Genomic DNA, 12812 nt, shown 5'->3' on the forward strand with positions numbered 1-12812 from the left:
GTGGTGTGTAATCCGCCATGTTTCCACCGTTATGACTGGTCCATCTCTTATGTTCAATGCTACGCTTGCCGGAGTGGTGTCCGGAACGTGTCCCCTGGCTTTTGGCTCCACTGGCTCGCAAAATTCCACATGAGAACCAAAATTATCTAATTATCCACGGGATAACTAATTGGCGACAAGTGGTTTCGCAGCTTAAAGAATGTGTTGCTTACTCAGCCGTATGACACAACAACCAAGAGCGATAGGGGCGACCACTTGGGAATCTCGCTAGAAAAAATTGATTGAGCTGCAGCATGCGCAATTTCGCTTATTCAGGCTGACGTGTGTATAGTTCAGCGTCCGTGAGCTCTCCTTGGTTATACCTGAAGCTGCCACTACCAATATTTGACCGATTCCCACGCTGTCTACCATTACACGAAACCTGACCGCATAAACAAGAATCCACCATGCAGTCTATTCAGACACATAAACAGTGTTACACTCCTCGGGAAATCAGCCGTCTGTGCGGAAGATACCATAACCCATTGCGAGATACTAATATAATCAGTATGAAAGGACTTGAGAAGGACAAGACATGCTAACTAGAAGACCCTAGCCCCAAATGAGTCGACGGTCCTTAATATTACCGGGTTCTTCTCAAATACCGATTTACCTCATGATGCTGGAAGCAATGAGGCGTACGGTGAGGCGGTCAAGTTCGTGTGGCCGCTTACATTTACTTGGAAGTATACCGAAAATGCCACGAACTCATCATCGTTTGTGCCCAGGAAATCTCAATGCAATCGGGCAAGCGATTTTGTTGCTAATAACAGGATACCGAGTATGAGACACCATTCTGATCGTTTGCGTTGGTTGTTGTGGCTGCATTACTATTATCGTTATTTAATGGCATTACCGTGCGATGGCGGTGCAACGAGATGAGGCTCGATGTTCCAAAGATTAATTTTGACTGAACATATACAAACATAATGAAGCGAGGATTTGAATAAATCCAGATCGTCAAGACGTTACAGAGATGGGAGGTTGTTGAGTCCATCAGATTCTTGGGAATCTGGCTGAAGGTGAATAGAGGTTAAGGTGACCGGTCACAGGGTCCAAAAGTCAGACAAGTGTATTTATCGATGGTATGCAAGGTGCAGTCGGTGAAAGGTCATATAAAGCCTATTTGTTTCGCGGAGTTGTTCCCAGCCTGTTTCTTGATATAGAGTAAAGGGTATTTTCACTTTACGGAGGAAAAGAGTAGGGGCATGAAAGTTGTGTATACGAATAGCCCTGCTGCTACTAAATGTATTTATTTGTAGCATAATATTTGCATGCATTGCAACTGCCAAAGAGCTCTTCCAGAAGCCAAGGCACGCCGGACTTTCTTGGATTGCCCTCCTTGGCGCTAGATGAAAACACCATTTTGCCAACCCTGATCAAGATGCCCTTCAAAATGTCTTGCCATGCCGTTTAAAACCACCAACCTTCGGTTTTGGATGATCTCTTACAAGAACAAGCACATATTGGCTACACGAAAGCCGCCCCATTAGCCCCAATAACCTGCCCCGAAACCCACCCAGCCTCCTCTCCAGCAACAAACGCCACCACCCCCGCGATGTCCCCCGGGTCCGCCAGCCTTCCAAAGGGGCTCTGCGCCTCGATCCCCTTGATCATAGCCTCCGACTTACCCTCCATGAACAAGTCCGTCGCCGTCGGTCCGGGGGCAACACAGTTGACCGTGATCCCCTTGGCGCCCATCTCCTTGGCCAAGCCCCGCGTCATCTGCTCCACGTCTCCCTTGGTGGATGCGTAGAGCATGTAGACTCCAGGCAGGGCACTACTACGCGCGATGCCAGTCGAGATGAAAATGATCCGCCCTCCTTTCAGCATGTGCGGGATGCACTTCTGAGCCAGGAACAAGGGGCCCTTGACGTTGAGCGCGTAGGTACGGTCGAAGAGGTCTTCAGTAATAGCCGCCAGGGGCTGTAGGGGCATGGTTCCTGCGTTGGGGACGAGGACGTCAATCTTACCGAATTTTGCAACGGCGGCATCTACGAGTTTCTCGATCTCGGGGATTTTGGAGACGTCGGCTTGCACAGCAAGGACGCGGTCTGTGGAACCAATTTCAGAGGCGAGCGAGTCTGCCGCACTGCGGTCGCGCGAGTAGTTGATAACTATTTTGGCTCCGGCAGAGGCGACGCGGAGGGCGATGGCGCGGCCGATGCCTTTGCTGCCGCCGGTGATGAGGACGACTTTGTCTTGGAGTGACATGTTGGGTGGGGGTGAGTCGATATTCCTGCAATTCCAACTTGGTGATTGGAGAGACAATGCGAGAAGTGGCTTCACTTTGTGCGTCTGGATAGATAATAACCGATAGGCTGTTATGAGATGGGTTGAGGACACTAAGTGGTGACTGATAGGATGTGATGAGAAATGGCTTCACTCCGTAATTTCGGGGGAACGATGAGCACCTGGTTGGCATGAAAAGAAAATGAATTCATGAGAATGTTTGGGTTACGCTGGCAAGCAGTGGCATTAATGAAAGCCGCCTTCATCAGTGTGAGTAAGCGCGAAATCCTTGAAGCTTCGACAGACTTTAAGAGGCGCCGCGTAGTGTATTTCCGAGCTTGAGTAGCAACGGCCCGTTGCTAATGGGTCACCTTGAGCATCTTGAGTGGACGTACCCCCGGCTTTTTGGTGGAACGAGCGAGCCCAGAAGCTGCATGAAGCTCCAACTACTGTCGGCTTTGGAAGATCTCACAGGCCCCAAGTCCGAAACCACGCCCTTTGTGAGCTAAGTAGTCGGATAAAAACCCCTGTTTCGGATTATCTATCATCAGCTTGCTCCGAGCAGCTGTGTAGAGAGAACACCGAGCGCGGCTCTATCTTCTTTCCAGATTCTAAATCCGACAAAACTGTCCACGGAAGCCGTTGGAAGATGGAGATAATACCAGTGTTATATGAAGTCGCTTCGGAAATCATCGAATTTTCTGTGATAGCGTGTATTGTAAGGCTTGACAATATCCATTTCCAACCAGCCTCTATGCAGTGTTCTGTGACTATGACCCGCAGCAATTATTGTTCATCGGGATTAACTCTCACTTCTGGCCTAAGTTGGTCTCAGAAATCTGAGCGGCCCAGCTTGTACGAACAGCACGCCCTCCTTCGTCATTATCTTGATATCTTCTGAGGCTCGAAATGCTTAAATACCGGAGCATCCTCCCGCTTGTGAGGCTGGTGCTTTTCAGTTTCATTAGAATCCATCTATCTAGCTATTGACACCTTCGAGTTGATATAATCGTCTTCGCTGTTCTCCAAAACTTTCACCATGTCTCCCTCACTCCCTAAGACCTACAAGGCAGCCGTCTTCTAGTCCAAGGGCACCCCCATATCCATCAAACAAGTCGAACTAAAACAGCCGGGACCCAAGCGAGTCCTTATCAAAGTCCTGGCCTGTGGCGTGTGCCACACCGATAGCTTCGAACAGCACGGCTTCCTGGGCGACGTCTTTCCCCGCGTTCCAGGCCACGAGCTCATAGGTGACATCGTGGCAGTCGGTGAGGGCGTGACTAGACTCTCTATCGGCGACCGCGTGGGCGGTCCCTGGCACGGCGAACACGACGGAACGTGCCGCCAGTGCATGCGTTCTCAGTTTCAAATTTGTGACGTGAAAAAAGTTAATGGTGTCAGTCACGACGGTGGTTATGCTGAGTATGTCCTACTCCAGGAGGAGGGTCATGCGCAAGATGTATGTTGAGCAGGGGAACATGGTCGCCGTTCAGGGAGTTGGTGGGCTCGGACATCTGGCGATTCAGTATGCGAACAAGATGGGTTGCCATGTTGTGGCTATCAGCTCAGGCGGATCCAAGAGAGACTTTGCGAAGCAGTTGGGGGCGCACGCTGACATCGATACGAGAAAGGAGGACGCCATTGCCAAGCTGAAGGAGATTGGCGGGGCCGCTTTGATTGTTGCAACTGCGCCGAATCCAAAGGCTATCAGCCCTCTTGTGGGCGGATTGCAAGCGGGTGGCAAGCTGCTCGTGCTGGCACCTGTTGGCCCCGTTGAGTTCGATACAGGGGCTCTGGTGTCGCTGGGTTTGTCCATTCACGGCTGGCCTAGTGGGCATGCGCTCGACTGGGAGGAGGCTATCAAGTTCGCCCAAGAACATGGGGTCAAGTGTATGGTTGAGACATTCTCGCTTGATGATGCGCAGAAGGCTTTGGATCATTGTACTTCTGGGAATTTACGTTTCAGGGCAGTTCTTTTAATGTAGAGTCATGGGCAACAGCTGGCCGACTAAATACTGGTATTGTATTGCTGCTATGAGCCCGGCTTTGTCCTCTGGTCTGTACAGTGTCCAGTTTGGTGACTCTTCAAAATTGTAGCACTCATTCTCGTGAAGATCTAAATGTGCCTGGCCCATCCCACATGCAGGTGCCTATCTTTGGTGCCTTAATTTCACGTATGAGTAGCTGATTGCAAAGTCAATATCTGCCTCTCCTGACTATACTAGCGCTCATTTCGGGCAATTAACAGTGTATCATAGTTGAGAGAACAACCGAGATTAAAACATATCACACAATAATGCAAGCATATCCATAGCAAACTAGAGGAAAGAAAATACAAAATGAGTCGGAAAGTGTTAAGGAATGGTAGACAGCGTCCCGAACTGTCGATCATGGTATTATGCTACAAGAATATGAGTTATATTATGCCGGCTTTGAGGACGAATGCATATATCAGTAATGAACTATAGCCTGCAGTATTCGAGATAAGTACTTAAATGAGAACTAGTATCTATTACATCAATGTTTGTTGGAACTTCGGGATGTATACACCTTGTGCCCATTTGGAATCAGACCTTTTCTACATTTATCCCACTATGTTTATTAATGTCGACCATAATATGCAACCTAAGTCGCATGCTGCGTATTATATATGACTGCTACCAAGATAAATGACGGAGAGATGCGCTGGTCGCAGAAGGCAATATGAGTCTCGGATTCCAGGATAGCCAATCCGCAGTCCTCAGTATTGATAACTCTGCGCGTGAGTAAATCAAAGCTTTCAAACCGGAGAGTATATCAAGAAACACTAGGTCGGTGGAGGGCTCTTTCGCTACGCCCTTGCGTAGCAACATGCATTGTCGTTATTGAGCTTCTGAAACTCAATAAGTCTACATAAGGCCACAATAGTCAAGAATCTTCATGACCACCCTCAAACCCAGCCGGATTAGAGTACCTTTCTCTATTTCTCTGCAGAACACGTTATGGTTGATTACCAATTTCTAAGAGCAAATGATAGACAGATAAAGAAAAAAGAATTGTGTGAACTACGTAGAAAGGATGTAGTACGCGCATGGCGGCACGTTTCTCAAACAAGATACACCGGAGCGCATTGTGAAACCTGGCCCGCTATCTGCTCAACAGCGACCCTATCTTGCGGTGATCGAGCTTCATGACACGATTAATGTTACAGCAGGCTTCAGTAGTCTGAGCTTCATGAGGTTGTTTTACGGTAACGGTGCGTTGCTCGACATGGCCAACAGATGGGGATAGGCACCACTTCATGCGGTGTTCAAGCACAGGCAATGCGATGCGCTCGAGTCACTCATTGGATGTGTTAATTTGGACAAGAAGTTTTACATTGAGGGCAACGGCTCTTCCTACGACTGTCGGGAATAACGACGTGGAAGCAGTGGAAATGCTGCTGATACTGGCATAGCAATGGAGAGAAATGATCGATCATGACCGAGACAATATTCATCATAATACTCACGCATACAAAAGCACTTCCCAGCCATCGCCTGCCTTAATTCATTTAGATTAGCTGAGCATCAATAAAGACAACGACTTCTACACATCGGAAGGGTGCTGCAACACATCTTCATCACGTCGCCAATTTTAATACTTACCAGGTTCTACTTGTATAGTTTAAAGTACTTACGTTATGCCCATAGGCTTATGCACTACCAAATTTGCCATTCTTATTTACAAGGTGAAAGATCTTGCCTTGAAGATAGTGCTAATGTTTGGTATGGGAAATGGCAGTCAACAGATAACGATAATAATACTATGGACAGGTAGAGCAGTTTCCCATTGGATCCATTTCTCATACCCGATTATAGACGATAACTCTGAAATGCCATTATAAGGACTAATTAACGAATGAGGATGTGGTTCGCGAGTTCAGGAGATGGCAACCTGTGAATGCTTACTTCGCTTTGCGTGAGACAGTCGCGTGCGACTTGAAGAAACGCAACTCCGTGAATTCTACTAAACGGTGCCGACATCATCATTTGGAATCTATGGTTTGAAGATTGTCATGTATTCCGCTTACTTGAAGTGGTACAATCTATAGAGACAATCCACCCAGTATACAACTCCAGATACGTAACACAGAAACTGCAAGAATCTCCCCTGCCACCCACAGCCACGAATAATAGAAACCACGTCATAAATGCCAAGAGGCGTATTGTGGGCGTCCCCAACCCAACTATAGACCTCACGAAGCTTTTCAAGTGGTATCGACCCACCTCCTAGGGCAAGCGGGCCACAGATAATAATGCCAAATAACTCGTGATGATTCAACAAGTAGCATTACAGGTCCGTTGGCCCAATGGCAAGGCGTCTGACTACGATTTGAGTTCTCTCAGTCATCAGGAGATTGCGGGTTCGATCCCCGTGCGGACCTGAGTCCTTACCTTTTGCCTAGGTCACCATCTGTGACACCCTTTTGGCACCATCCCACATTTCGCATAGCAAAGTCCCCACGACCCACACAAAACCCACCAACTTGTCTTATAGATATAATAGCCAATAATAAAGCCATTCAGAAGATACAAATATCTGTAGGCATACAATTTCATAATGCTTATTTTTCCCAATCTATTTGATCGGCACCGCTAGTCGTTGATACCTTTTCCCTTGAGGATTGGACCTGCCGCGAGCTTATTTTGGTGGAAATCTCGATTAATGTGTGAAGCCACCTTTCGATCCTCCTCTACAGCGAGGTATCGTGAAGCCGTTAAAATGCCACTAGTTAATGATAGAATTATCCTGAACGCCTGCCTGGCTAGATGTTACGGAAATTTTATGAATGTCGGTACGTAAAATTGTAGAGAAGTATACTGTTAAGCCGTCAATATTATTAGGCCGTATAAACGCTAAGCACCTTTCAAAAGGAAAGGGATAGAAGGATCAATAGCGATTATCGTATAATTAAGAGAGTCACATAGTTAATGTGGTAAATACAGACAAGATAGTTGTATTAGTAGTGATGATAGCACTAACTTTCAGAGGTTGCAGCTACGGAAGGGCTATCTATGGGCAGTTGGCCTAAGCGCTGCACCCAGCACACAGGTGATGTATCTAAGGCATGCAACAGTTAAGTAAATTTTACGTTAAGAGACTCTAGACTATATGCCTACGTATAGCTACATTTAGTCAGCAGCTTCGGCCCTCTAATAGAGAGGAGACAAAGACCCTTTGAGCACACCAATCCTCGAACTTCGCTAAACGATAGGAAAATATATTTAAAACCACGTCGGTATCGCTGTGCTCCAGACGTCATAATATAGGCGATGTTCGCTGAGAAAGGAATTTGGGCTGGCTCAGCAGGGACAAACGCAAGGATCTCAAGCGAGCCGCCCTAATTACCGCGCTCGATGCGCTAAGAATCTTCCCCAGTCTCTGGGTTGGCTTCCGGACTGAACATAAGTTTATGATGATGAAGCGTGAGGAGGTATGTCAATGTGTCTTTGCATGTTTGCAAGTTAATAATGATGACAACAGGAAGTATTAAATTACGTTGACTATATCCTGCATACCTCGTCTAGCAGAATAACTAGGACTAGTCAGAAGATAATGCAAGGCGTGGGCCATATAATAGTGGAAATTGTGCACTTAAGAGGCTCAGGTCTATCACAAGAATATGACTTGAACTGCAGAAGCACTTCATACGTTTCGATCTGTTCTCTGCTATATGTCAGAGTGCTGGATGCATAGCACCGGTATAGGGACGTGCGAGTCATGGCCTAATATGGAAGTCTTGGTATACTGAAGAATCGGAGGAACTAGTGCCCTACGGCTCCGATATACGGGGTCTACGGCTCCGACTCCGGGCGCAAGCTATCTATGTAAGGGAAGGTATCTGGGAAGAAGACAGGAAGGTTAGAGATCAATGAACCACTTTGGGCACCCCTACCTGAGACCTCTAGTGACCACCCGGTGCTAAGCGGGAGGGACACCTACTACTCTCCATCACTCTGTACTAATGCCTTCGGCCTCGCCGTAACCTGACACTATACACGATCGCAACACTTCAGAGTATTTGAGAACGTCTTCAAGAATTTAGGAACTCCATACCATCTCTGTATAGCTTCTTTGAAGGCATTGGGCCGACCTCGTTCCAGAATGCCCACGAAAAGAAGCGGACAAAGGCGCACCGTTACCACGAGATCCTGACCCGAGGAAGTGGTATGGATTGGGCGCTTTTGGGAAGAAAACTCGGATTATCATTTGAGGAGATAGTGCATCTACGGATAGGAGATTGGCGCTATATTTTCTGGATAAAGCAGGCGACTCTACATACGTCGAATACGATGATCTTATACAACCGGGTTTTGGTCCTATAGTTTCCTTGGATTTGGCAGTCTTGACAACCTCGCAGAGCTTCGCCAAACCCTCGACCGCCGTATTGTCCTCTGGAAAGTCTGTAGATCGGAAGTGGGGTCGTGCTTTCAATAAGGCGTGCATAACAGTAAAAAAGGCTGCTATAGTCCGATAGGCAGGCTAAGAGATTCGGGCCTTGACCAGCTGGAGTAAGACACAACCAAGCCGGGAACCATAGGGCCATCTGATTCAGTACAATCCGCCCCGGACTTTTCTACCATCTAAGTGGTCATGGCTACATATACGGCCGCTGGACAACCAACAGCAGATGGTGAAACGTAAACAACAATAGCTAAGCTACAGGAGGGGCCTTACAGTAAGCATGATTCAGAGAGGTCGCTTCTGTTCGATCAATCGGAAGTGTGGCGTGCGGTATTGAAGGAGCGCATTGGTTTTACTGCTTATGATATCTAGGGGATGTGCTCGCACCGTTGCTACTTGTTTTGGCGCGGTCGTCCAGAATAGGACGCTTACGATTGTATTTTCCAGGGAATCACACGTAGGTAACCTCATGCTTACTGCAACTACGACGAGCCATGAGTTGGATCATGAACCAGGTAAAAATCGTGGGAAATGAGACAAATTATGAGCAACGAATCAAGACTCGTATAAAGACATACAGGCCCTATAGACAAAGTCAAATTGGCATTCCCGAATTACTCTCTTCTCTTCTTTCTACCCACGAACATGTTGAAGGTTTTCCCATCAGCTGGGTACCACGTATACCTGTAAAGTACCGAGAAGATATGGTACTGCGTAGCGCTTTGAATGGCTTTTCTTGTGGATACCTATAAGTCTCGCGGTACCTTACAAGCCATTTCAGGAACACAGGGGTCAAGGTTGGATGCCATTACGAATTACCAACGCCGATGATGGCATATTTCTGCAATTGGTTCTTTCCTGTCTCATTCCACTGGCCCTTAAAAGGCGACAACGTGCAGTACGATGGAGAAGATCAGCCTTTGCTATAGCCTCACTTCTTGGTCTCATAGCGCGACTTCAGGGTGGTGGCAGTGACTAGATGGTTTGGAAGCTCTAAGAATAACCCCTCTTTGATTTCATAAGAGTTTGGACATGTTGACATCCTCAACACAAGTAAATTTATGTGATCAAACAATAGGCTTTATCATCTCGGAACAAGAATATTTGCGTATTGTTGAATATATCACAATGACGGGGCTTCTCTGTAGCCTCCGCTCTCAGCCATCTGACCCTTAGCGCAATGACTATAAACATTTCCACCGAAATGAAACTGGCCTATACTGCGTGGCAGCTTTCCAACAATGACTGATTATGTAGCAACATCAGAAGCCCGTCTGGCCACATACAGCGGTGCCAACCTTACAATGCAATATACAGGCCTTCCAGAGCTATGCATCACTACATATTACAGTCACGATACTGCAATCAATATAAGTTTAGGAAGTTCAAAGTTAGGCGTACTATAAGCATTTGCTTATACGCAGGGTCGACATACTGTTAAAATCTTCATTCTTTCCGTACGGACCAGCAGTGCTTATCAGTACTAAAGCCTACTTTCAGTAAGCCAACGTTTTGGCTTACTTAGCGTGTTATAATCAAAAATGTCTGTTAGGGAGGGATACGAGGCACGTAGACACGGATTGTAGGAATCAGGGATCCTCCGGGGCCAATTTGGGATTGTTCCCTCACGCACCTTCGTAGTACCAATACAGCCCGCAGTACTCGGAATCCGACAAATGTAAGCCAATGCGATGTGATACAATCCCTTACTATATATGAGATGCTTTAACCCGACGCCGGCCGTTTCTGATGTTGGCAACTACCACCCCTTCTACGGCTTTATCATTGCAGACTGTAGTCGTACTGTGAGGAACCATTTTTATTTTCATCGCCATCGCCTGATAACACGAGGGCCTCGCTTTATATGATGGTGAGAATCAAGGAATGGACAGCGGAGGCTTGGTAGGTGTCCCTGGAATAAATTGCATGGAGACCACTTGGCCATCAAGCCTCTAATCAACTCTGCGATTGCCTCTTTGTTTCTTCCAATGCCATTTGATTTCTTCTCGTGTTGAGAAACACAATCTGGTGACTTATTCCTGCCTCAGAGGTAATCTGGACAACTAACAAGCCCGAGAGAGCTTATCAGTGTAAAACATTAAATATTCCGTTGCTGTCGACCACGTGGGGCCCGTTTCAACAGGAGATTGATTACCCCGCTTTCGCATTAATTTTCAGCCGGAAGCTTTTCATTTCAAACATAGTCTCGCAAAGTTCGACGTCAGGATCTATTATTACATAATGATCAGACCGTTGCCACAAATAATTTCGCTTAATTATGATCTGGGACCCGTTGACCAGGATTATTCCTTTCCTATCCACTCAATGCCATCCAGCCCCTGGGTGCTGCGTTGCCAAGTCTCGGCCTTTGTCGGACTCCATTGTTGTCGTCGGTAACGAGTTTTATTCACTTCATCCCTTTTCCCGACAATTCCGTTCAAACTTGTCCACACTCACGCATTTCATTTTACATCATGGACGCGGCTCTGGAAATTCTGGATCCCATCGTTCTCGACAAGGCCTACGCGTATTTTGTGCCTTCAGGTGGCAATGAAGCCGTGTCACTATGGCCGCGCGACAATATTCTGCGACAATGCATCTCGATTCTTGTCGTGACCCAGATCGGGGCAACGATGCTGTACCTCGTCTTCAGCGCTCTCTCATATTACTTTGTTTATGATAGGCGGCTGGAATATCATCCACGCTTCCTTAAGAACCAGGTTCGACAGGAGATCGTGTCCTCACTAAGCGCCATCCCCTTCATCAATCTGCTGACCTTCCCCATTTTCCTGGCTGAGGTGCGTGGAAAGAGCTTGTTGTACTCGCGCATTGACGACTATGGCTGGTCCTGGTTAGTCACCTCAGCTGTCATATTCATGATTTCCAATGACGTTATGATATACTGGATTCATCGATTGGAACATCACCCGAGTGTTTACAAGTACATCCACAAGCCACATCACAAGTGGATTGGTGAGTTCTTCCCACCCTGGTTAGAACATCAACCAGCTAATCGCGATGTAGTTCCCACGCCGTTCGCTGCCCTGGCCTTTCACCCTCTTGACGGATTTGTCCAGTCATTGCCCTATCAGTAAGTGCTCGATCCGCCTATTCATAGGTCCCCGTTAACCTTGCCTCAGCGTCTTCATATTTATCTGCCCCGTCAACAAATACCTATATCTTATGCTCTTCGGCTTGGTCCAGATCTGGACCATCTTCATACACGACGGCGACATGATTTCGGGCCACTGGCTGGAGAAGTTTATCAACAGCCCGGCACACCACACGCTGCACCACATGTACTTCACCGTCAACTATGGCCAGTATTTCACTTGGGCCGACGCCTACTGGGGCTCGCACAGAGCACCCCGGCCTGATTTGGACCCGCTGCACGAGGCTTTGCGTGTCATGAAGGAAAAGGGACTCGTGGACGACCAAGGCAATTGCGTTTCGCAGAAGAAGCACGAGTAATGGCGCAAGGCTTGATCCAGGGCGCTGAAATTATGCGTAGCAAACGATAATGTAGGAGCGAGAAACGTGAAGCACACAAAATAACGCATAATATAATGTTTAATCACTACGATTGTGGGAACAAAGAATTCGTTCAAAGTATTTAATAATGCTCTATAAGAATGGCATTGGATTGTGGGCAAATGGCCATAAGGGCCTTATATAGAAATGAACGATGCCTGTCCCACAGGCAAGGCTTGTGTGGTACGATGGGTGGTCCACATTGGCCCATAACGTACGGTAAGTCGCCATATGTCCTTCCAAGACTGGTAGTTTGGTGTAACAGCCTTGGACGTCCAACAAATGGCCGCAACTTACTTCAGGTCGAACAGACAGAATCAATATAGTGTAACACTCACTACTATCGGACTGCCTAGGTATGAGGACCCCTTTCGATAGGTCTTGCCACAGCCTTCATTCTTCTACAAACCAGATTTCCGAGAAGCCTCTTGTCTGTATCTTCCATTGGATTTGTTGCCTGGGCGTTGGACACTACTCTTTCCAGCTTAGTTGTGTTATCAACTTGTTCTCGCCGCCCTTTTCCCCGCCCCTTCCATTCCCCTAGGCCTCCCCGGGAACTCCACCTCCAGCCACGACTCGCAGAA

The 12812-nt window shown here is 47.3% G+C and overlaps 3 protein-coding genes and 1 non-coding gene across 4 annotated transcripts; 3 read left to right on the forward strand and 1 right to left on the reverse strand.

Moving 5' to 3' along the window:
* Positions 1–1246: 1246 nt before the first annotated feature.
* Positions 1247–2728, reverse strand: BCR38DRAFT_451902 (uncharacterized protein). The gene has a single exon (XM_040861495.1). The coding sequence runs from the start codon at positions 2251–2253 to the stop codon at positions 1510–1512; it is 744 nt and encodes a 247-aa protein (XP_040709885.1). The 5' UTR covers positions 2254–2728; the 3' UTR covers positions 1247–1509.
* Positions 2729–3180: 452 nt separating this feature from the next.
* BCR38DRAFT_414786 (alcohol dehydrogenase GroES-like domain-containing protein) lies at positions 3181–4256 on the forward strand (the record flags this gene model as incomplete). The annotated part of the gene is made up of 3 exons (XM_040858968.1): positions 3181–3210; positions 3356–3730; positions 3765–4256. The coding sequence occupies 3 exons, from the start codon at positions 3181–3183 to the stop codon at positions 4254–4256; spliced, it is 897 nt and encodes a 298-aa protein (XP_040709886.1).
* Positions 4257–6587: 2331 nt separating this feature from the next.
* BCR38DRAFT_t368 lies at positions 6588–6676 on the forward strand. Its single transcript has one exon. It is a non-coding gene; the product is annotated as a tRNA-Arg (tRNA).
* A 4228-nt stretch (positions 6677–10904) lies between these two features.
* BCR38DRAFT_469651 (putative sterol desaturase) lies at positions 10905–12375 on the forward strand. The gene is made up of 3 exons (XM_040862816.1): positions 10905–11670; positions 11722–11788; positions 11838–12375. The coding sequence occupies exons 1-3, from the start codon at positions 11172–11174 to the stop codon at positions 12166–12168; spliced, it is 897 nt and encodes a 298-aa protein (XP_040709887.1). The 5' UTR covers positions 10905–11171; the 3' UTR covers positions 12169–12375.
* The last annotated feature ends 437 nt before the right edge of the window (positions 12376–12812 follow it).

This window comes from Pseudomassariella vexata (assembly GCF_002105095.1).
Source record: "Pseudomassariella vexata strain CBS 129021 chromosome Unknown BCR38scaffold_25, whole genome shotgun sequence".
Taxonomy (NCBI): Eukaryota; Fungi; Ascomycota; class Sordariomycetes; order Amphisphaeriales; family Pseudomassariaceae; genus Pseudomassariella; species Pseudomassariella vexata.

What these genes read in the sequence shown, in the direction of transcription:
- BCR38DRAFT_469651 (XM_040862816.1), top strand. Translation starts at nt 11,172, where the DNA reads ATGGACGCGGCTCTGGAAATTCTGGATCCCATCGTTCTCGACAAGGCC. An exon ending in GCCACATCACAAGTGGATTG is followed by an intron (nt 11,671 to 11,721) that starts GTGAGTTCTTCC and finishes ATCGCGATGTAG; the next exon opens with TTCCCACGCCGTTCGCTGCC. An exon ending in GTCCAGTCATTGCCCTATCA is followed by an intron (nt 11,789 to 11,837) that starts GTAAGTGCTCGA and finishes ACCTTGCCTCAG; the next exon opens with CGTCTTCATATTTATCTGCC.
- BCR38DRAFT_451902 (XM_040861495.1), bottom strand. Translation starts at nt 2,253, where the DNA reads ATGTCACTCCAAGACAAAGTCGTCCTCATCACCGGCGGCAGCAAAGGC.